The sequence below is a fragment of the Rhipicephalus sanguineus genome, chromosome 9 (genome assembly GCF_013339695.2).
Source record: "Rhipicephalus sanguineus isolate Rsan-2018 chromosome 9, BIME_Rsan_1.4, whole genome shotgun sequence".
Lineage (NCBI taxonomy): Eukaryota > Metazoa > Arthropoda > Arachnida > Ixodida > Ixodidae > Rhipicephalus > Rhipicephalus sanguineus.
The window spans coordinates 81,290,951-81,314,158 of record NC_051184.2 but is presented as its reverse complement, the minus strand read 5'-3'; the positions used below and the strand labels follow the sequence as shown (position 1 = coordinate 81,314,158).

The following is a 23,208-nucleotide window of genomic DNA, read 5'->3' as shown; positions in this document are numbered from 1 at the left end:
CATTCGGCCGCAAGCACTTTGAACTTTAAGTGTTTAGCAGTCACAGATACAAGATGGGTGCACAGGACACAAAGTAGTTTGCGTGTGCCAAGGACTCTCTTACTGCAGTAACCAAACTGCCACACTGATTGGATTTTCTTTACTGGTCATCCTCACGCTGTTCACGGATTGCTGTCGCGATTGGCAGCCATTTAGGCGAGGCAAATTTCATGAATGCCACTCAGATTATCAAAATAAGCGACGCAGCTCGGCGTGAAACAAAAGCAGACTTTTTGAACTTTAGTGATTAACCCATTCAACTAATGGAATTTCAAAGCCCTTCATGATGTTTTTCTCCCTCCCCCCATTTAGGAGCCTCCAGCAGTGCAAAACAGCTAAACATGCAAGGGTTGCCGCAAGTACCCTAAGAACAAGGGTACTTAATGTAGAAAGGCCTGTGAGCTATTGTGATCGTGTGTACACCTTGACATGCAACACTTTCAGATTATTCAGTAACTCTGCGGGAAAAATATGTTTATACATCACGCTGCCCAAATCCGTCGACTTGCCACCTCTACAGTGCAGACATCTACTCCAGCCACTACCGTCAAACAGTGCTCGTCGAAACCACACATTCCGTGCGTTACATACATGAAATGCTTCTATACTGTTTCATTAGGAGTACACTGAAGTGCAGTGTGCCAAATTCAGGCAGCACTCTAGGACAGCCATAGTTGCACTTTGCCGCAATGCCCACTGTTGTACATGAACCTATGTTCCAGAATAAATAGCGTATTAATACTCTAAGTATATAAGTGCTTTCACCCAGCACACAATCTCTACAGGAACTTGCATTCATCCAGAAAAGTTTCCACCACGACGAGAAACTGAAAAGTGCCGTCGCAACGCTTGCAAAGCATAATCAGGCCTTGCCTACGTCAGCATGGTTAAGAAAAATATTCGCATGTCTAAAGAAATGCCTCTTGTGAGTTTCCTGAGAGCACATGGAACAGAAGTGCAAACTCAAGAGGATGCACTTCAAAAAGAAAACAACAAAAAACATGGCGTCTTCAGCAAACAGCCGACACGTCAGGCTGAGAGGCTTGGCAATAAATAGCGATGCTCGACCATCACATACATACATGAAGTAATATTGCCATGTGACCTCTGTGCAGATTTCATGCAAGATGGCGGCTATTCGTAACATGTATAAGTGGCTTTGGCTGATTAGCTTCTGCTTTGGGAAGCACGGTATGAGTACCATTGATTGCAGTCTGTCCCATCTGGGAAGAACACAGTCTTTTCGTGCATTCGCTCGCTGTCCTCGATTGGATGGGACGCAACGGTTCACATGGCGACAAGTAAGAGCGGCAGTTTTTTTTTTTCCACACAGCCTGCCTCGAGACGCAAGCGCTAAGACGCTAGCAAATCCGACATGGCAATCCTAGCCAAGTCAAGTCAGTCACGTGGAAGGCAACGGTGTGGGAAGATTGCACTGGCACTGCCGAAGATCGCATCACTTAACCTCCGCTGCGACACGTCGTCCGCAAAGCGTAGGACCCGGCAAGGCGCATAACCGGTGGAGAACCGGCCCACCCCTTGTTGCCCCGCACTCCATCGGCCCCAACGGACCACTGCAGCAAGCTGCGTCCACATCGACGCCACCACACCACACTCAAATGCGCACGCACAGATGCTCAACTCCTATGCCAAGCGTGAGCAACAGTACACAGTCCAGACGTGCACGTCGTGAACGGTCTGGGTTCACATACACACACGAACGCAGAACGTTCACCACGACACGCGCCACATTCCGAGAGAGCGCACCAAAACACGACACCACAAGAGGTCATCACCTTGGGCGCACACACACACTGAACACATCCGTCGGAGCAACACTAGGAAGCAGCAGAGGGTGGGGCCGCCGCGGCAGCATGCTGTAAAGGCGGACTGCTGAGGCGAGCGGCCAGTTCGCTGCTCGCGCCGGCCTGGGGCGGCGCCACCACAAACACATGCACGACCTGCTCCTGTGTCCGGCTGGCGTAGAACACCAGCTGGCCGGCCTGCAGCCGCAGCGGAGGCGTCTGTCCGCCCGCCGCTGCGGAGGCAACACCACCGGACACGCAAGGTCCCACCGTCACTGCAGAGCTCCCTCCCACAGTGGCAGGTCCTGTCGTCTCGTCTGCGGTCTTTTCGGTTTCTGACTCGTCCGGCAGAATGATCTCCTCGTGCACCACCTCCTCTTCGACCACTTCCTCCCGGACGCCATTGTCTTCGGTGGGCGGGGCCTTGCGCTTGCGGCCCCTCCCACGCTTGGGGGCGGGCTCTGCCCTCTCGGGTTCGTCAGGGTCGTCGGACTCTGCCTTCAGGTCCTCGATGTCAAACTGGGTGGGGTCGTCTGCAAATGAAAATGAATGATCGGGGATTAGAAAACTGCCAGCACTGCTGACTGACTGTGTTTTATGCTTCAGATTCACTCGTGCAGCAAGGCGGTTGCTGTTGGGTACAAACAAACTTTCCGCAACAACACAGTTCGGCTGTAGATGTTCCACGACGGGCTCGTTATGGTGGAACACGTGTCTTTCTTTTTGCTCAAAAGAGGGAATCAGCGATTATAAAATGCCGACATTGATGTAGAACCCGGCAGGACAACTGCTAGGATTTACAGCTGAATGTTTATTGAAGAAAGCCCACACTAAAGATTCAGCTGTAAGCTCAGCGCTTGTCCTGCCTGCTTGTTCTTCATCACTGCCTGTGTTTCATAATCACTGGATTCCTCTTTTGAATATACTAATAAACCAACTCAACCAGCAAGCTACGTTACCGAATTCCTTTTACTCACTCTCAAAACACGGCTGCTGCGGAAAAAAGTGTGCCTGGCATTCCATTTTAAATTTAGACTGCTTTCGCCTCGCGCTGGTATTTCACAATTTACAGATACGATCAATACCAAATGATCTACACCTCGCCCTTTTTTTGTTTTTGTTTCCGATGTCCAACCCAGTGAGCGGCTGTTTCAGTATGTCTGTAGACAATGCCATGATGTTTGAGTAACACTGGCTCAAGGACGAAGTCACGCAGACGTGGTCGAAGCTCCACTTACTGATGGTGCGGTCGATAAGCTCTCGGTTGCGGCGTTCCTCTCGCTTGAACTTGTTCTGCAAGGAACACAGGAAGGAGTGAGCTCTCTTTGTAAACATCACATCAGATAAAGACAACACACACACACACACACACACACACACACACACAGTCTCAGCCAACACTGTGCTTCCATCAGCTGCCGCCCTTCCTGCAGGACCACTACAGCCAGTGGCACGAAGGGGGAGGGGGGATGTATTATCACTAGAAGTGTGCGAATATTCGAACTTTCGAATGCTTTGCTAATAGTGTTTGCTACACAATTTTCACCGGAATTTTACTATTCAAGGAACTTCCGGGAAAAAAAATATAACTGTGTCATTTCCTAAAAATCAAATTACAGCACTTCTAAATGACCCTAAAAGCATCACCCTAAAAATGGCAAATATCAATTTATCCAGGCTCGTGCCAATACTGCACGTACGTCATCCACGCCACTACGCAACAGCTAGCAGCACAGTTTTCTTTTCCCTCAGCAACACGTTCACTGTAATAGTATTAGTAATAGTATGGAGAGCTGGAGAGTATGGAGAGCGGAAGTCGCAAGCTTTCCGCGCGTGCGCAGAGCGTGGCGTACTGCGTGCGTGATGAAACGCGCTGTCCGATCGTGCCTGTTCTCTCCGCTCGCACCCGTGAAGGCGAAAACTGCGCGAACAGCGAGGAATGCTGGGCGCTTGCGAAGCAGAAGTGTGCTAGCGCCCCCTACTGTTTGCTCTGGCAAGAGCGCTTGTGTTCCACTGGCAGATTTCCTATGGTTGCTCTCCGCCGGAGTGGAGTGCTCCGGCGTAGAGTTCGTCGGCCACCCCGAATCCACCAATGGAATTCACCATTAATTTCGGGGGAGTTGTTGCATTACTCCGGAAACTGGATACAAGTCGTCATATGTGTAGCTTTCCATTTGAGGTCGCATGTGTTCCGGTGAAGCAGATAAACACAGCGATAGAATGTTTCACGCAGAACCTCTCGAGAGAAGTACTTTACCTGCTCGCGCATCTAGCAAAAAAGTCACGCGGGCAACCCTCATGGAGAGTACCGAGGTCCACTCAACAAAAGATTTCCACACCTGTGGCAACCTCTTCTATAATGTGGAGTAAACAGCGCCTCTAATGATGACACAAATATTCCATCTGTGAGATACCAGCCATCCAGCAGTGCCCGTCTCCCGTGTCTCCGGACAGATGGCAGCACTCATCCGATCCGCCTAGCGTTTCCTGCTCGACTCACCAGGAAGCGCCCAGTGTCAGTCGCGGATGTCGCGTGTCATACGCTAGCTGAGTCAGCCATGGTCCGCCCGCGTTGCTAGTGTGATGCGTTGTGCTGGTGTTCTTGTGTGAGTGTCGCCCTGTTTGGCCGCTGAGTTTCATTTTTACCGTGTTAATAAACATGTAGTCACAAGAGACAGTGCCCGTTCCTCTTCAATATTCCGCCTACGAGCCTCACATCTGGCGCAGTCGACGGCGAGCCTCTGCAACTGTCTCGTCCAGCCCGCCTTCGCCCGAAGATGTTCGACTTCAACCCCAAAGCCATTAGCAAGTAAGCGGAACCTTCCAAGCCGTGTCACAGCGCCACGAAAAGCCTTTTAAGCCTTTGCACCGCTGCACCGTTCGCAAAAGCCAGGCCTAAAACGCCGTTAGAACTTCTGCAACGCAGCTAGGCCTACTCAGCCTGCAACGTAGTTCGAGCGTTTCTGACGGAGCTAAGCCTACTTCGGCATTCGACTCCAGCCACAGTTACCATGCCCGGAATCCTCTGGCACGAATTGGACACGGCGACAATGTCCCGCCTCAGCGTCGAGCTTCTCCGCGAAGAGCTCGAAAGACGAAGCCTGGAAACAACCGGCACGAAAGACGAGCTTGTGCAGCGCCTACACAAGGACATCCAAGAAAGCCGTGACTCGACTCCGACGCCTGCCCAGACGCCGCCGGCGGCTAACTTTTCCTTGGATGCCGCTACTATTCAAGCGCTCGCGGCGTTGATGCAGCAGTTGCCCCGGCCTTCAACAGTTGTCACGACATTGCCCGACCTTTCGGCGTCGATTCCGAGCCCGACGAATCTCCGCGACAAAGTGTCAACGCATGGCTTGACGAGGTGCGTCGAGTGCAACAACTCGCCTCTTGGGATGACGCCACTACCCGCCTCATCGCGGCTAGCAAATTGAAGGGCACAGCTCAGAACTGGCATTTGACGTTTGGCCACCAGCGTGTGACATGGCAGCAGTGGAGCAACGCGCTCAAGAGCACATTCTCATCAGAGCTCTCCCTCATAGAGTGGCAGGAGCGCGTCCTGAAGGTTAAACAGCACGCCGATGAGAACCTCCGCCAATACGCCTTCGCCAAATTGCGTCTCGTGGAACAGTGCCCTGTCAATCTGTCCGAGGGGCAGAAGATCGACTACCTGCTTCAAGGCTTGCGTGAGCAGCACGTTATCGCCGCAATCGCTGCTAGCCAGCCCTCTACAGCCAGCGATTTTATGGCGACATGCATCAGTATGGACAAATGCGCCCAACACGCCCAAATGCAGCCCTATTCCAGACCGTTGCCTGCCGAGCCCCAGCGTGAGGCGCATCAGTTTTACTCGTCAAGGTCGCCAGCACCCACCATTCCAGCCCAGCCACCTCGGAACTCCAGGCCTCAGCCAACCACTCCTACGCCTTCACGCCCACGACAGCGCATAGCAGACATGCCCGTCCATGAGCAGGAAGCCAAGTACGCTGCCATTACCGCTCAGTATGGTGCACCTGCATACCGCAGTGGTCAGGACCTCAGCACGGCAACGTGCTTCAATTGCCGACAGTTAGGTCACCTGGCTGCCAGGTGCCCTTCACCCCGAGCTACGCGTCAGCGACTCCCAGACAACACGCATCCCCATGCCACGGCCATGTCTTGCCTAGAGGGATCACTCGTGCAGTGCGCCGTCATTGAAGCTCATGTAGCAGGTGTTGGAACTGTCGACGCCTTCCCAGACAGTGGCTCTAAGATCACCATATTGACTGAAGACCTTGTCCCGTCATCTGCCTTGACACCTTGGAAAAAGCCACCTCTCTCTGTCGTGGGAGGAGGTACAGTTATGCCAGCAGGTACGCTGTCGACTTCCATTTCACTTGGCCCCATATCTGCAGTTGTGGATGTGACAGTGCTTCCCCGTAACCCCCTACCTCTGATCCTCGGCGAAGACTGGTTTCAAGCTGCACAAGCAGAACTCACCGTGAAGCCACCAAAGCCCACGGAAATTCACCACCCAAGCACAAATACAGCGCTCTTCTGTCATCAGAAACTCTTCCCAAGAATGGCCAATGCCGTATTTCTCCACAGCCAGCCCTTGTTGGCTTCAACTGAGTTCACTACTGGAGGACTACAGCTTGAACCCCTTCCTGATAACAACCAACCGCCATGGCTATCACTGGCATGCCATGAAACGCTATTTGAGAATGGAGTCAAAAACAAGACAGTGGAGTTGCACCACTGTTCAGCCAGCTCAACAAAAGACGAGACAACTACCCTACTACGCGAAGCACAAATTGGTAAACAACTCTCCAGCGAAGAGTCGGCTGTCATCCAGGAAGTCCTTGAGAAACATATCAAACTCTTCGCTACCGACGACAATGACCTGGGTCTTTTTGAAGGAGCTGAACATTCCATTGATCTGGTGCCTGGAGCAGTCCCGTATAGCCGACAACCATACCGTTATGCTGCTGATGATAGAGCATTCATTGAGCAACAAACCAATGAGCTCTTAAAAAAAGGTATCATCAAGCCGTCTTCTAGCCCATGGGCCTTTCCTGCAGTTGTCGTTTCAAGAGGTACCAAAAAGCGCCTCTGCGTAAACTACATTCCTCTCAATAAGCAGACTATCAGCGTCGCCCAGCCGCTACCTCGTGCTGAGGATATTATAAATGACATTGCTGGATGCTCCCTTTTCGGATCCTTAGACCTGAAATTTGCCTACTGGCAAATTCGAGTTCGGAAAGAAGACCAGCCTAAGACATCGTTCATAACCCACAATGGCACCTTTCAGTGGACTCGGATGCCATTTGGTCTAAAGAACGCCCCTGCAACATTTCAGAAAGCCATGCAAGCCATCTTTCAACTGCTGAAGCCACGCCATGCGAAATGTGGAGTTCGTGTATATCTTGACGATATCCTTCTCTTTGCCACCAACTTCCTTGAGTTTGTGGATTTGCTTCAGGAAGTTCTTAGTCTTCTCCTCAAAAGTGGCTTCAAGGTCACGCTCGCCAAATGCCAGATTGCAGTGCCATCCTTGACATTCCTGGGATATGTGCTCTCTCAGGAAGGCAAGCAACCTAACCCAGCAAAAGTTGAAGCAATTTTGAAAATGCCTGTGCCAACGAATGCTAAGTCAGTGCTATCCTGGCTACAGACAGCAAACTTTTACAGAAGATTTATACCCAACTTTGCCAAGGTTTCAGCACCTCTTCAAGCGATTGTCAGAAGTGGGACTTTCGAGTGGACTCCAGCTTGTGATTCGGCCTTCGAGGCCCTCCGAAAAGCATTAACTTCCGCCCCTATACTTGGTCATTTTGACTTTTCGGCCCCAACTACAGTAACAACTGATGCTCTGCCGTCGCATTAGGTGCTGTGCTATCTCAGCACCAAGGAGCTAATGAAGTTGTCATCGAATATGCCAGCAGAGCACTCTCGGCTCCTGAAAAGATATTGCACAGCAATGTTTGGGAATGTTTGGCAGTTCATTGGGCCATCTGTTTGAAGTTTCGTCCATACCTCATAAACAGGAAGTTTTGCCTCCTGACGGATAATTGGACTGTGGCTTGCCTTACCACAAATATTAAACCCTCCCGCCGGTTTACTGGCATGCTGATGGACCTCGTTGAATTCGACTTTACAGTTCAACACAAGCCAGGGAAACAGAATGTTGTTGCCGACATGTTGTCCCGCCTTTCGTGCGCCACATTTGATTCCACGACAACGCTACGTCGACTTCAAGAAGACGATCAAGAGTGCTCATCCATACGACACCAGCTGTTAACTAATAGCGAAAGAGGTACCGACTTCCTCTTTGTGGATAACATCCTGTATCATTGCACACCGTCCGGGTTGAACGCCATTGTTGTACCCTCTAAGCTACGCCAATCAATTCTTGAAATGGCTCATGACAACAATGGCCACATGGATGCAAAGCGTACCCTCAAGAAGTTACAAGATCGCTATTGGTGGCCGCACATGACCACTACTGTGACTCAATATGTGCAAGGTTGTCAAATTTGTCAAGCCTACAACCGCCCTACGACGAGAAACGTAGGAAAAATATGCTTTATGCCCACGACTGAAGTTCCATTTACTGCCATTGCAATGGACCACATTGCCATGCCTCTCGGCGACAACAGCAAGCACATCCTGAACGTAATCGACTTTGCTACCCACTTTATAGTCCCTGGTGCCGTGTCCACAACCAACACAAAGGAAGTAATTCAACACTTGTATTCTGTATTTTATCGCTATGGCGTCCCTGACGACTGTCTGTCAGATCATGGCCGTACCTTCGATTCCCATGAATTTAAGCGATTTCTGAGGCTTCATGGAATTCAACAGCACTTCTCCGTTCCATACCGTGCGTCGAGTAATGGCCTTGTTGAGCGCAGTAATGCAACTCTCATCTCTGTGCTTAAGAAAATGTGTAACACTGAACCTTCACTTTGGGAAACAAAACTTGGCGCAGCTGCCTTGGCCGTCAACACCACGATCAATGCAAGCTTAGGATTTTCGCCTTTTGAACTGCTACATGGGTATATTCCGAAACTGCCAACAGAGAAATTCCGTCATCCAACAACAACTAGCTTCGAGACAAGATTGCTCAACCACACGGAACGTCGTGCAGAAGCTCAAGACAACTCTGTACGTGCCCAGCAACAAAGAAAACGTCGCTACGATGAATCGCATCGTGATGCCAAGTTTCACATCGGACAATACGTCTGGCTTCAGCGCCAAGAACCTATCACAGACGGCACAGCCAAACTAGCCCCTATGTTCAAAGGCCTGTATAAAATTGTCGACCAAAAGACTCCAGTCACCTTCGTGGTTCGACGAGCCACTGCCCACCCTGCCAGCACATCTTCGAGAGACGAACGAATCGTCCATTCAAGTCAAATTAAGCTATTTCGCCCGCCGTACTTTGACCAAGCTCTTGTGAACCTACAGCCATCTTCTCTTGCTGCACCACCTGATTTTGCAGCCAGGCAAAATGACACAGGACTGTCTTCTACGCCTTTACAGGCACCCGTTCAAACTACCTTTGACGAAGAACCATGTCCTGAAGCCCTACCAGTAGTCTCAGACTGCATTGATGATCCTGTGCTACCACAAGAGCCCCATAGTCCCAGTCGGCCGCGCCGTCATATTCGTCAGCCTAGATGGCTTGACGACTACAACGTCTGACGGAAACAGTTCTTACCTACGCCACTGCCACAAGCCCCATCACGAGCCCCATCCCTGTGCGGTTTTCAAGACTTTTTCATGTACCGAACATTACGACCATGGGACTTGGTCGCCTAAGAGGGGGTGGGATGTGAGGTGTCAGCCATCCCGCAGTGCTTATCTCCCGTGTCTCCGGGCAGATGGCAGCACTCATCCGATCCGCCTAGCGTTTCCTGCTCGACTCACCAGGAAGCGCCCAGTGTCAGTCGCGTGTGTCGCGTGTGAGACGCTAGCAGAGTGAGCCTTGGACCGCCCGCGTTGCTAGTGTGATGCGTTGTGCTGGTGTTCTTGTGTGAGTATCGCCCTGTTTGGCCGCTGAGTTTCATTTTTACCGTGTTAATAAACATGTAGTCACAAGAGACAGTGCCCGTTCCTCTTCAATATTGCGCCTACGAGCCTCACACATCTGTAACGTGTAACTATAAAGCGCATTATTTACGGCCTGATTAGAGTCGGTGTCGCGCGTACCTACACAACTGTGGAAGCGTTTCTCCACCCACAAGCTGTCCCCACGCAGTACAGTGAAAGCTCGTTAATTCGCACCTCATTAATTCGAACTTTCGGGTTAATTCGAACTGATGGCCATGGTCCGGCCACGATATATAGGCGTCTATGGGTTAACCAACTCGTTAGTTCACGCGCGCATCGGCTCCTCTATCGATAATTCGAACTGCGCGCCGCTGCATGGTGGTATTTTATACTGCCGCCGCGAGCTTTTATGGCTCAACGATAGATGGCGCGAGTGGTGAGCGCAGCGCCATGGCAGCGCCGCCCGGATACGTGGCGTCACGGCACGGCGTCACTGGATTGTGCTCGCTCGCTCTTCGCATCGTGAGGTCGTTCGTGCCGGACGTGTCTGTGTCGTCTCTGTCGTCTCCGTGCCCTTTGTGTGCCGCACATTCAGTCGCTAGGCCTCGTGGACGTCAAAGCTACAGAGTGATTCGGTGCCGTGTCGCGGGTTTTGTGATGGTGTTGCCTTCGGCTGTTGGACCTAGCATATCCGCACTTACTACAACAGTACGACTTCTCGCAGAAGAGGACAGAGCACCAAAACGCTCTAGGAGAAGGTAGAAATCCTTCGTGAAGTGGACGGTGGCAAAACAAGCAAGCTTGAGATCGCAAGGAAGCATGGCATCCCCAAAAGCACTCTTTTAACATATATAAAAAATAAGAGAGCGATTGAGGAGGCCAACGCAACTGATGCGTTCACTGGCAGTCGCAAGAGGCTCCGCTCGGCGAAGCATCTGGAATTGGAGCGCGCAGTGCTCACGTGGATCAAGGAAATGAGGAGCCAAAACATCCCACTGAGCGGCCCTATCGTTATGGCGAAGGCAGCAGACTACGCGCTTCGCCTGAACATTGATGATTTTAAAGCTTCAGAGGGCTGGCTCCATCGTTTCCGAGAGAGGCATGAGATTGTGTTCCGCACCGTGTCTGGCGAAGGAAAAGAAGTGAACAGCGAGACATGTGCAAAGTGGCAAAGTGGTGCTTTGCAAGAACACCTTCACGCGTATTCGCCGCGCGATATATTTAATGCCGACGAAACCGCATTATTTTATAAGCTGCTGCCGAGCAAAACGTTGACCTACAAAGGCGACAACTGTGCTGGCGGGAAGAGAAGCAAAGAGCGCGTTACTGTCTTGGTCGCAGCAAACATGACCGGGACCGAAAAACTACCGCTGCTGATCATAGGGAGGGCCCTGAAGCCTCGTTGCTTCAAGAACATCCGCACACTACCGGCAGAGTATACAGCCAACTCCAAGGCATGGATGACGCGGGAAATCTTCAAACAGTGGCTGATAAAGCTCGACCGCAAGTTTGAATTAACTAACAGAAGGGTGCTCTTGGTAGTCGACAACTGCTCGGCGCACGTGGTTGATGTGGACTTGAAGGCGATTAAGCTCTCGTTTCTGCCGCCGAACACAACAGCAGCCCTGCAACCAATGGACCAGGGGGTCATTAAGAACTTAAAGTGTTTTTACAGGCGCCACATGTTGGAGCGTTTGGCGTTGTGTGCCGCTGGTACGAAAGGCTACGATGTGACGCCGCTCGCGGCCTTGCATATGTTGGTGCGGGCCTGGGATCAGGTCACGGCAACAACTGTTGCCAATTGCTTCCGCCACAGTGGCTTTTGTGTGGCCAGTGAGGGCACAGCCAGCGCTGGCACAGCTTGCGAGCCCGACGAGCGCGAGGCCGCGGTCATTCCTGCCGGACTGCGGGATGCGCTGGAGGACGTGAGCTTCAACGACTACGTCGATGCAGATCGCTGTGCAGCGGTCTGCGGCACAATTACCGATGATGATATCATCGCGCAGGTTACTGGCGGAGAAGCGCCTGTCGTCGATGTAGGTGCGGATGACGAAGAGGATGAGGCGCCGACGCGGCCCTCAGCTTCGGAGCTAATGGAGGCTATGCGTGTCGCACGCCTATTCTTCAGCTTCGAGGAAGGCGAAGAGGATGCTTTCCGCCACGTTCGCGCGTTGGAAAACAAAGCTATGGCGATCGCATTCAAAGAAGAGAAGCAGACAGCGATCACGGATTATTTTCGCAAATAAATGTTTTGAGTGATCTTCCAACAACCCGGTCTCGTTTCTTGCTGTTTTTTCAATGAATTTCGTTACTTCGAATTCGGTTTAATTCGAACTCATTGGGTGTCCCCGTGAAATTCGAATTAACGAGCTTTTACTGTAGCACCACAGCAAACGCGCGGAGAACTAGGCCCAAGACGCTATTTTGGTGCCACGCAACAGGCCGCACCTTTTTTTTTATGTAGCGGCCGTGGAAGAGGACATTGCTGGCAGGACAGAAAGTCATGGTCACCACTTCTTGGGATCAATGAAATTGATTCTTTCACGTTGTTGAAATTGGTTGTTTTTCATGTATATTAGGACATCCTTGTGAAACATTCCACGGGAAAGTGAAACCTTCGGTGAATAGAATTTGCAAAACAGGCTCAATTACAATCGAAGTTTTGATACAGAAAAGTGAACTGCTGATTCTACTGACCTCAATATATCGCAGGTTAACTGTAAAACAATTATCCGTTACATTACAATGAAATTTCTGTAATAAAATATTGCTGAACAGAGAATGTGACCAGCAGGGTTGCCAGGTTTCGCTATTTTGCGCTAGTTGGGCTACTAATTTTTTAGGCCTTAGAAGAACAGACAGTTGGGTGAGTTGGTAATTATGACAAAGAATTGCCCCCCCCCCCCCCGCCCCCCAAAGAAAAACTAGTCGACAAAGGGAGAACAGAACAGCACAAGAGCATTTTTAGGCTGATGGCAGCAGAAAAAATGCCTTGGCTGCTTTTTGACTACTTCCATGTACCCTCGATTTGCACCAAGTTATCAATATACTTTGACGTCGCAGTCGCTGGCCTTCATGAGGTGCCAAGGCGTGTCTCTGGCTCCCAAAATTGAATTTGCCGGTTGTATTAGACAAAAGAAAATACTACACTAAAAGCTCGTTAATTCGAATTTCATCGGACCGGAAAAAATGTCCGAATTAACCGAATGTCCGAATTATCGAATGGTCGAAATAAACACAATAAATGCAGGAGTTTTTCAACATACCTTTACTTAACAAAGAAATCGCGGATGCTTGTCTGTTTTCGAGCAGATATTCGCGCGGACACAATTTTTCTGAGCCCTTCAAGGTGCTCAGCAGCTCGCATGCTGTCTGCAGTGTCCGCAAAAGTTTCACCCGTCATCCACGCTTTTCGGTTGGCGCGGTAATCCACGGGAATATTGTTGATGTTCTTAAAGCAGCGTGACTTTTGAGCCTTTCCGATAACGAGAAGCGGCAAGCGTTCTGTTCCCGTCACGTTGGCGGCTAAAAGTACGGTTACTCATTCCTTGCTTCTTTTGCCGCCGATACAAGGATCCCCTTTCATCACTCTTCATCACTTCTTGTCGGGAGAGCCCATTATTCAGAGCACAAAAAATTTCTACTTTGGTGGTGAAGTCCTTGGCCTCGTACTTGGGCCGCTTCGCCGGCGTTGCCATCGGCCGAGAGTGCGGTCACACGAGAAGTCAGCACAAAAGCACCAGCAACGATCAAGCTAAAGGAGCCGTACTGAATTGTTCCTCGATAAAACAGCAATCAACGATGCAGCACACCAATGGGAACAAAGCAACAAAATGGCACCGCCAAACCTACACGCGAAGAAAAGGCGTTCAACCAGTCTCAAGTCAAGTCAAGTCGATAATTGATGTCCATAGCGATGCTGCGTTTGAGCTTCATTTTTGTTCCGAATCGTTCTTTTTTCGTTTTCGAACCTCACCAGCGGCCCGAAAGTCGCCGAATTATCCGATTGGCGGTCAAATCTGTCCGAAATAACGAGCGCCCAGTCTCATAGAGTGACGCGTATATTTACAGGGACCAAATGATGTGTCCGAATTAACCGATTTTCCGTATTAACGAGAGTCGAATTAACGAGCTTTTACTGTACATACTTTTGGATACGTGGCTGGGACTCTGGGACGGGGGGGGGGGGGGGGGGGGGGGTAGGGGGGCTGTTGCACATGGGCCCTCATTTTACAGACCACTTAAATGCTGAACGCAACTTTAAACTGTAATTGGAAATGAACAGGACAATGGAACGCACTCGGCAGCCAGGATGTTCTGCACTCACTGACATTAAAAGTCGGATATCCGACGAACTTTCTCTGCTATTTCTCAGGATTAGGTACCGTTTGTGACTCTGGAATATTTACTGCTCGGACTTCATCATCACACAAGAAACCATTGCAAAAGTGACGACAATTTATGCTTAAATCCCAGCAACTGTGAGTGTGAGCACACTCATTTTTATTGTCGGCATGAGGCTGTTGCCTCCAGTTCTTCTAGACAAGTCGCGCAAGACGCGTGAAGAGACGGCCATTTCTGCAACAGCACAAGAAGCTTCGTCGTCGTGCGCGAAATGATTGCTCAAATTAACAATTTACGCTTTAATCTCATAAATTATGATCTTGAAGGGTTCTTGCTGTACTTATTTACATTTATGCCAAAAGGCTCTTGCACTTAGTCATTTAAATAAAAATGCCGCAGTTGTTTTCGCACATGTGTAGCTACTTGTTGTTACTTTTTGGCTAGCTTTTCCAGTTTCCTGGCTATTTTTTGTCATTTCGGCCACGCAACCCTGGCAACTGTGAAACCCAGTGGTTTCTACAATACTGCCTTTAGAGGCAGCTCTGCGGCAGCGTGGATCTTGTTGCTGTCAAGCTGTACGTAAAAGTAAGAAAAGAATTTTCGGTGGAGTGTAGCTGCACGAAGGCAGTAAAGGTGGCAGCGAGGTTTCCCGCAGTAACATATGAGAAGTTTTGCGATTGGCATTGTCGACGGACACCGTCTCCTCACCTTGAGCTCCTGGCGCGTGCGCTTCGGGAAGAAGCTGGCCATCAGCGAGAAGTCAGTGCCGCAGGCACTGAGCGCCCTGTAGAAGCGTGCCGTCTGCTTCTCCGTCCACGTGCGCCGGCCCTTGGGGTTTTTGCGGAAGGACGCGTAGTTGGTCTCGCCACCGGTCTCGTAGACGATGGCGCGCATTGTGGGCTGCACTGCCGGCCGGCGGATCACCAGGCTCTCCTCGTCCAGGGTGATCTCACCGTTGGGACCGAGTCGTACTCGGGGTCCCACGTCCACGGATTCCTCCTCCTCCTCTTCGGCGACGTCGTCGACTTGCTGCTCCTCCGTGTCGGCGACCGACTCTGTCTCCGCAGGTGCCTTGTCCTTGTGCAACGTCTTAGGTGGCTTCTCCCTGCGGCGAATAATGTGCAGCTTTCTCAAATGATGCAGCGAGACAACATTAATACAGATATGCATGCAACTAAGTTAAGCATACAACCTGAATTCAATGCAACCTCAAAACGGGGGATGTGTACACCAGTGTCAGCAGTTTGAGTATGTGCGTGTTGGTGTGTTTCTCGTGAAAGGAGAAGGTGTGTTCCTTGTTGCCTGGTGGACAACAGGAAACAGCAGTGGCCAGCAAACCTTTCGAGCTGCGTGGACATTCCCTTTTGTTTGATGTGTCATGTAAATAAGTTCGTATTGTTTTAATCACCGGTTTTTGTTTTACTGTAGCTCTTTTTTTTAGAATTGGGTTGAGGCAGTTTATCGGGAGATTTACGGCCGCGATCGTACAATCGGGAAGACAAGTAAGGAGTAGGAAGTCTCCTGGGCAAATTGGGAGAGTTGGCAGGTATGTGCTTGCGTTGTTGAAATGTTTAGCAGTTATATTCAAACATGCAAGTCAACAAGCCCAAAACAAGTATCCTTAACATCCAGCAGAGCTGCTGTCAAAACACTTTGCCCTCATGAACAATGTGGCTAGAGTTGCCATGGTGACTACTCAGTGGCTACTATTTCACTGTGCTGTAGAGCACAAGTAGTGGTATGAAGATAAGAAAGATTCTTATTTTTGCAACTAAGGGAGCACGCCTCAGCGTCTTTGGGGGGCAGGAAAAAGCGAATTAAAAAAGATGTAGAAAAGTAGAGGCCACCGCCTCGAGAATTGAGTACCCTGAACACCGAGCACCAGGCCGGTGTGCCTATCTCCCCATCAGAAGAACCAGTGGATGCCAGTGGCACTGGGAATCAAACCCAGTACCTCCCGCATTGAAGGCAGAAACTCTGATCGCTTGACCACCACTATCATGGCATTCATTCTCAGTCACAGCGGAACAGTATCAATGGGAGGTGGGTTGAAGAACAGTAAGACCCACTGAAGACGTTGCAAGTTGGAAACTGCCGTCCAGGAAGCATTCGAGATAAATTTTCTAATTGTGTCGTTGTTAGGAGGAGATGGAAGGAATTAAAATGTTGTTCTGCCATGCTACCATGATGTGGAAGCCACTGGTGACAGAGGCAGCACTCTACACCTTTTTTGCAACTAATGCCCACAAGCAACTTTCCCCTCTACCTTCTTCCGCATGGAAGGTCACAACATCATGTTCAAGTGATGAGCCTAGCCTCCATTTTAAGAGAAAAGCCTTAGATCTCTACATTTCAGTCACTTTGAGAGGTACAGAGAAATGGAGAACGCTTTCCGAGATTAACACGGTAAGCAGGACGATTTGGTACGCTAACGTATCTGGCTGAACGCGCAACATAGCACAGACAAGGGACAAGGAGATGTCCAATTCTTCGTTGCTCCTCTGTGCTGCGCTGCGCATCCAACCAAATACCGTATTTTCTCGCATATAAGCCGCCCCCGCATATAACCCGCAACCCCACTTTTTAAGCACATTTTCCCGTTCTTTGGTGCGGGTTATATGTGAGAAAATATGATATGCTTTCTGAAAAAAAAGTGCAACAGTGGCTGGAGGAAAATTGCCTAATTGCAGCACTCCACACGTGCTAATTTACCATATCATCTCACATATAACACGTACAAAATTTACGAAAAATTCAGAGCTACAGTGGGGATGTGGGTAATACGTGATTTCCAGTGCACAAGTTGGCTTCACAGCACTGCTTCATGGTTATGCAAGAAAGGTGGTTTCCCGGCAATACACGGCTGCCGTGGTGGTGTAGTGGTTACCATGCTCAGCTGCTGACCCAGAGGACGTGGATTATATCCCAGCCACGGCGGTCACATTTCAGTGGAGACGAAATGCTAGAGGTGCGTGTACTGTGCGATGTCAGAGCACGTTGAAAAACACGAGATAGACGTAGTTTCCGGAGCCCTCCACTATGGCGTGCCCCGCAATCATATCTTAATTTTGACACTTAAAACCCCAGAAATTATTATCACGACAGGTGTGCAGGGCACATGCACACAGGTGTGTGCAGTAGCGTGGCCGTAAATTTTTTTCCGGGGTGGGGGGGGCTGATCCCCCCAATTCCTCTCCCCCCACCTACACTACTGCATGTGTGTGTGTCCACAGTTTGTAGCTGAGGTTGTGGACTATATGCGAGAAAATACAGTATGCGACTAGAGCGGCAAGCATAAGGAAACCTGAATGGACGACATAGCTACAAAGGAACCACGTAACTACATAAGCAAAAGAGAATTATAGGCATGAATGTTAAGAGAAATTAATACACATGCATTGATTAGGCATCAATGCAAGTTGAAGATGCCCTCCTTCAAAAGTTGCAGCAGGGCAGGTTATGCAGGGCACACAGGAGATAAGGAGTGGCCTGTTGGAGGAACAGAACAGGTGCCGGTAAATGATGCAAACAAGACTGAAATTCAGAGAAAAAAAGTGGAGGCTTGGAGTCGACGGGAAGTCGTCGGATCCAACAAATTCTTCAACAAAAGGGATTTGGCTTTGTTCAGTAGTTCGTGACCTGTCGAAGTCAAGTGCACTTGTTGAAACGATGGCTCCAGCGACATATTCTGCTCGACGATCTATCGTCACTGCTCTTAGAAGGGGAAGAACGCCTGTAGCAGCAAATGGTCAGATGAAGTACACTTAAACCTCGATATAACGAACTCAGATATAACGAATTATCGGTTATAACGAAGTAAATGAAGAATAGTTTTGTCAGAGATACAGTGTTACAAATAAACGTTTATAACGAATTTTTGGATATAACGAAGTTATTTTCATGACACATGTGACTTTGTTATAATGAGGTTTGAGTGTACCGATATTGGGAAACTTATAAATAAATGCAGTAGTGATAGAGATCATATAGGACAGGTTTTACAGGGCCACAGCTCAAAAGGAGATTGCTATCTTGAATGTACCCTTTGCCAAGCAAAGCTTGTTGGGACTCTTAGGTTTCAGTGGCGTTGTACACGAAAAACCCGGTGCGGACTAGTGTACAGAAATTGTATCTGTATGTGCCGTTGTCTAATAAGTGATGCTCTCTCGATCGTTAAGTTGTGTGGGTGACCAGCTGTTCATGACAAGGAAATCTGATGTTCTATTGAGGTCGCTTGTCACTTCACATTGCCACCTTTCATTGTTGCCTGGATACGAAGGCATGACCGTTGTTGTTGCCTGTAGCAACTGAAGTGTTGCGCTACACAGCACGTGGATGAAGGTCAAACTCCTGGCATGGAGCAAGGAAAAGGTTGGGAGGGAGCATTGTGCAATGCAACAAAAAGAAAGAAAAAAAAAAGAAAGAAAATTAGCAGGTCAAGCAAGCACATACCAAATTTTCCCAATAGGGCAAGGGCTCTTGAATTTTATAAGTAACACGTACGTGTCATGTCAGTCCCAATTTCTTGCGAATAAACAAACATTCGCCAAAGTTTCAACGAAATGCGAATATCTTTCACTGAAACTTCGGCGAGCGTTTGTTTATTCGCAAGAAATGTATAACCCTCGCCAGACGGTGTTCCGTCAAACCCTGAACTATTAGTACCAATCGTGCAGTGCATGTTTAAGCGAACGTCGCTGAAAAGGATGTCGTTGTCCTGAAGTTGGAAGTGTCTGGGTCAGTGACAGTCACAAATAGAGAGAGATGTGCAAAGGAGCGTACGGCATGGGTTTTCCAGGCGGGTTGTAGTAGATCAGGTCCTGCATGGTCATGGCACTGCGGTCTGTAGGTGGCTTCCGTGGAGCAGGGCGCCTGCTGCGACGTCGCACCTGCACAGTGCAGAACGCCAAGCAACACTGAGTTACTGCTTCGGCAACAACGTGTGGTGGCACACAGCCAAAATAAAGAATCTTCGGAAAGGAAGTTAGGCCACAGGAGAGAAGAAAAAAAAAGAAAATAACGTAACAGGAAGCACGGCTACAGCTGGGCAAGGGAACTTGCCAAATAAAAAGGGAAAGTCAACTTTTGTTACGAGTCTTTTTCCAATCCGTAATCACAAAGACACCAATACTGAAAGGAAAATTACTGAAAGAATTACATTACTGCTCTATGAAGACGAATGGCAAGGCAAAAAGATGCAAAAACAAAACATGCATGGCGCTGCTGCCTTTAAATTTCCACACCAGCTTGTGATGATGTCACAGATTTCTACAATGTCTGCTAAGAGCTACCTTCGATAACAACCTAAAAAAGAAAAAAAATGGAAGCTCCGCCCACAGCCATCGCTAACCCACACAAAGAAGGTTTACAGAGGTGCTCCATCGAGTTACAGTCGAATCCGGATATCGACCCTGCAGGGGATCACAAGAAAGTTCTACGTGTAGGTAATTCAAAACATAAAATATTTTATATATCGAAAATATTTAAAGGGGATTTTACAACTGTTCGATATACACAATAATTCGTTATATGTGGGTTCGACGTATGCACGTTCAACTGTACATTCATCCATTTCTGCGACGTCAAGCGCTTTTGCGTGTTTTAAGATTTTATGACACAGATATCCATTTCTGTTGCTGGCTTTAGGTTGAAAACTTGAACGTCTCAGCAAATTTTTATTAGATTTGGACACCAGTACTCAGCCAAACAATATTTCTACAGAAACAACCATTTTGTATTTCCCAATGCTTACATTAGCACAGAGAAAGCCTTTGCAGTTTGAATGAAAACCAGCTGCAATGGCTCACTCACAGAGGTGAAAAGAAGTTACACTGAATTTCTGTAGGTGGAGGTTACAATTTTCCTTAGGTGTTAACCAACTATAATCAACATTCCATCAGTAAATAAGGACAGCACTGTGTTCTAAGAGTATCAAACATTGAACATGGCAAATTTCACAAATTTGTGCTGAGCTACAAAGCCTCAATTATGGGAAATTACACTGGTATCTGCGACATTATACTGCTGCACCATCTCTCAAGTGTTGTGTGTTAACCAACTATAATCAACATTCCATCAGTAAATAAGGACAGCACTGTGTTCTAAGAGTATCAAACATTGAACATGGCAAATTTCACAAATTTGTGCTGAGCTACAAAGCCTCAATTATGGGAAATTACACTGGTATCTGCGACATTATACTGCTGCACCAGCTCTCAAGTGTTGGAGTGAAATCTAAGAAATTGAACTTTGACCTTCACTTCCTTACGACTGTGTTCCTCAAGAAGTTTTGGATCTAATCACTGCTGCAAGGTTGATCAAGCCTGTAGAACAGCACATTTATGCAATAATATAATGGAGCCAATTATAATCTAATATTCGATTGACTTGATGTGCCATTGTCTATGTTCACTTAAAAAGTACATTCTCAGTGCCACAGACTTGCCACAAGAGAAATGTGACCTTGCTTTGACCTTAACCTGACCTCTCCTGTAGAGGTCAAACTGGCAAGCTGCGTAAGTGTTGCTAAGACAATTTAAATGCGTTGTAGACTTAAGCAGGCAAGGCGTTATTTGGCCCTACACACATTGTGAAAAAGAAGCAACAGCGTGCCACTCTCATTATCGCACAATGTCAAAGTGGCACGCTACCATACTGAACGTGCCACAAATGTTTTAAAATTGGATGCAATCTATGCTGGCACAAAAGCACTGCCTAAGGTAACACAACTGGCAAAAAGAGTTTTTAAAAGTGGCCACAAGTTTATTATAAGCCTGCTGAAAGGAGGTGCCTGAACAAAATCAGTTCAGGCATGTATCTGCTGTTTCCACTGCCTATTAACAGCACTCTGTATGTCGGAAAAAAGTACAAGCAAAATGTTCCACTTTTTCAGCGCACGAAAGATCAAGGACGAAAAGCGACGCGGACACAGTGCTTTTGTCCGCGTCGCTTTTCGTCCTTGTTCGTTCGTGTGCTAAAAAAGTCAAACGTGAATTGCTAACATGCCCAAGCATACGCTCTTACAAGCAAAGTAGTAGCGAAGTCACATTGCATCACTGCTATAGATGCTGGCACGAACAAGCCTGTCAAAAAGCAACTCACCTGCTTTTCCCCCTTGCGAGTCTGTGGCTCCGATGGTGCACTAGGCGTAGGGGCCGGCTCCTGCGGGGCTGGTGGCTCCAATGTTTCAGATGGCCTGGCCACCCTGCAAGCGTACGTTTTGACATAATTTAGACTAATGTATAGTATTGTTTCTGCCCGACACAACGCCATGCCTAACACAAATAACTGCAGCCCTCGGGGTACTTAACGTGGAGATGTTCACGTTTTAAAGAAAAAATGTGGATCTCATGGTGGTGTGTTTCGCATTATCCCAAAACCTTTCACTCGAGACAATCTTGACCTCTAAGCCGAGCAGCATGTAGCACAACGGTCGAGACATACAGAATTAGGACAAACATGACAAGCTATACCATGTTTGTGATTGGTCAGCGTGACAGATACACAAAGACTAGAAAGAAGACGCACACACAAGCACTGCATCTCTATAACTGTTGCAGGATCAAACAAATTTAGACTATAGAATCATACTTTAATATCCATCTTTCTGCTAAATCGTTGTATCTCTGCGTCAATTTACATGATTTCACAAAGTTAAGTTGCATAACCCATCTTCTTAGCATTTATTTCTGCTTTTAAACTTTGGTTTATATAGCCAATATTCTCTCCTAAAGGTTTTATATCGTGTGTTAAGCGGTTTTCCTTCATGGTAAAGCTACCCAGTTCAAGGCCAATACTCCAGAGTTGCTCTAATGCGAACACGTGCGGCTTTGTGTACGATTGTTTACAAATATATACATGCCCGTGGTGTACACCGCCAAGTGTCAATGACCCGAATCACGAAATATTGCGTCACCCTGGGCCTTTCCTCGATTTATCAACCAAACAGGACAACGAAACGCTTCAGGGCACAGCGACTTCCCGTCCAGGGCAGTATCAGTGTTGAAGGGAGCGCGCGAGGACTTACTTTTCTGGTGACGCGGAAGCTGGAACGACAGGCGCAGGTCGCTTGATGGGGGACTTGGTCACGGCCGGCTCGGCCTGTGTTGGTTCAGGGGTCTTGGCTGGTGTCTCCGCGACGGCATCTGCAACGCAAGGCGTCGTCTCTTCAGGGGGAGCCGCCGCGGTCGGAGTGGTAGCGGGCTCCTCAACCGCCGGCACCGTTGCCGGCTGCTCCGGAACACTCGCGACGTCCGGTTGGTCAGCCGCGCTGGGTTCGTGAGGCGCCGGCGCTGCCGGAGCAGCGATCGTCGTAGTGACGGCTGCGGCACTGTCACCGGCACCCGACGTCGCCGACGGCGTGGGAGCCGCCGCTGGGGCAGCCGGTGTCGGCTTTCGCGGTCCCGACCCCGCGGGGCCGTCACTCTTCCGTCCCAAGTTCGGTTTGATTTGGATCCGGGACCGTCTCGTCGACATGATTACGGTAGATTACCCCACTACCACGTGTAAACTGCAAGACGCCGCCGCTATAAAAATTCCTTCACCAAATGCTAGACGAACGCCTCTAAAAGGAGTCGACTTCGCACGGTGACGCTTGAACGCGTGGGGACGACGGCATGTCCGGTCAAGTGGCTGTGACCGCGGTCGCAGGGGCGAGTTCACCGGTCTGGCGCACGCTGATCGCCGTCGCGTCCCTCAGCGATGCGCGGCGAGTCGCGCTGAACGTGCAACGAGAAGTAGTACGGCAGTCGATAAAGACCGAACCGCGAAACGGCCGCTCAGCGCGACTACGAGCACGGAAAAAGAGCAAGCAAACTCGGAAGTCCCCGACCCGAGGCGCCGACGCTGCAAGGCTGCAAGGTGCCAAGCTTGGCGTTGGCACGCGTTGGCCCTGCGTTGGCCTGCATTTCGAAGTCGCTGTGGTGGCTACAAGCCATGCACAGGTCAAGCCAAGCCCAGTCAAATTCCGGAAGTCAATTTACTAGCC

At 49.2% G+C, this 23,208-nt stretch overlaps 1 protein-coding gene across 1 annotated transcript; it reads right to left on the bottom strand.

The window, feature by feature from the left end:
• Positions 1-23: 23 nt before the first annotated feature.
• Positions 24-23,124, bottom strand: LOC119405939 (transcription factor TFIIIB component B'' homolog). The gene is made up of 6 exons (XM_037672764.2): positions 22,249-23,124; positions 21,324-21,426; positions 19,005-19,111; positions 14,931-15,327; positions 3,083-3,137; positions 24-2,377 (listed from the first exon to the last, which is right to left on the bottom strand). Exons 1-6 carry the CDS (start codon positions 22,695-22,697, stop codon positions 1,878-1,880), a joined length of 1,611 nt encoding a protein of 536 aa, XP_037528692.1. The 5' UTR covers positions 22,698-23,124; the 3' UTR covers positions 24-1,877.
• Between the last annotated feature and the right edge of the window lie 84 nt (positions 23,125-23,208).

Coding starts and splice junctions, on each gene's coding strand:
- LOC119405939 (XM_037672764.2), bottom strand. CDS start 22,697: ATGTCGACGAGACGGTCCCGGATCCAAATCAAACCGAACTTGGGACGG. Junction 21,427..22,248: donor GCTTCCGCGTCACCAGAAAA/GTAAGTCCTCGC, acceptor GTACGCTTGCAG/GGTGGCCAGGCCATCTGAAA. Junction 2,378..3,082: donor GCTTATCGACCGCACCATCA/GTAAGTGGAGCT, acceptor TTTCATTTGCAG/ACGACCCCACCCAGTTTGAC.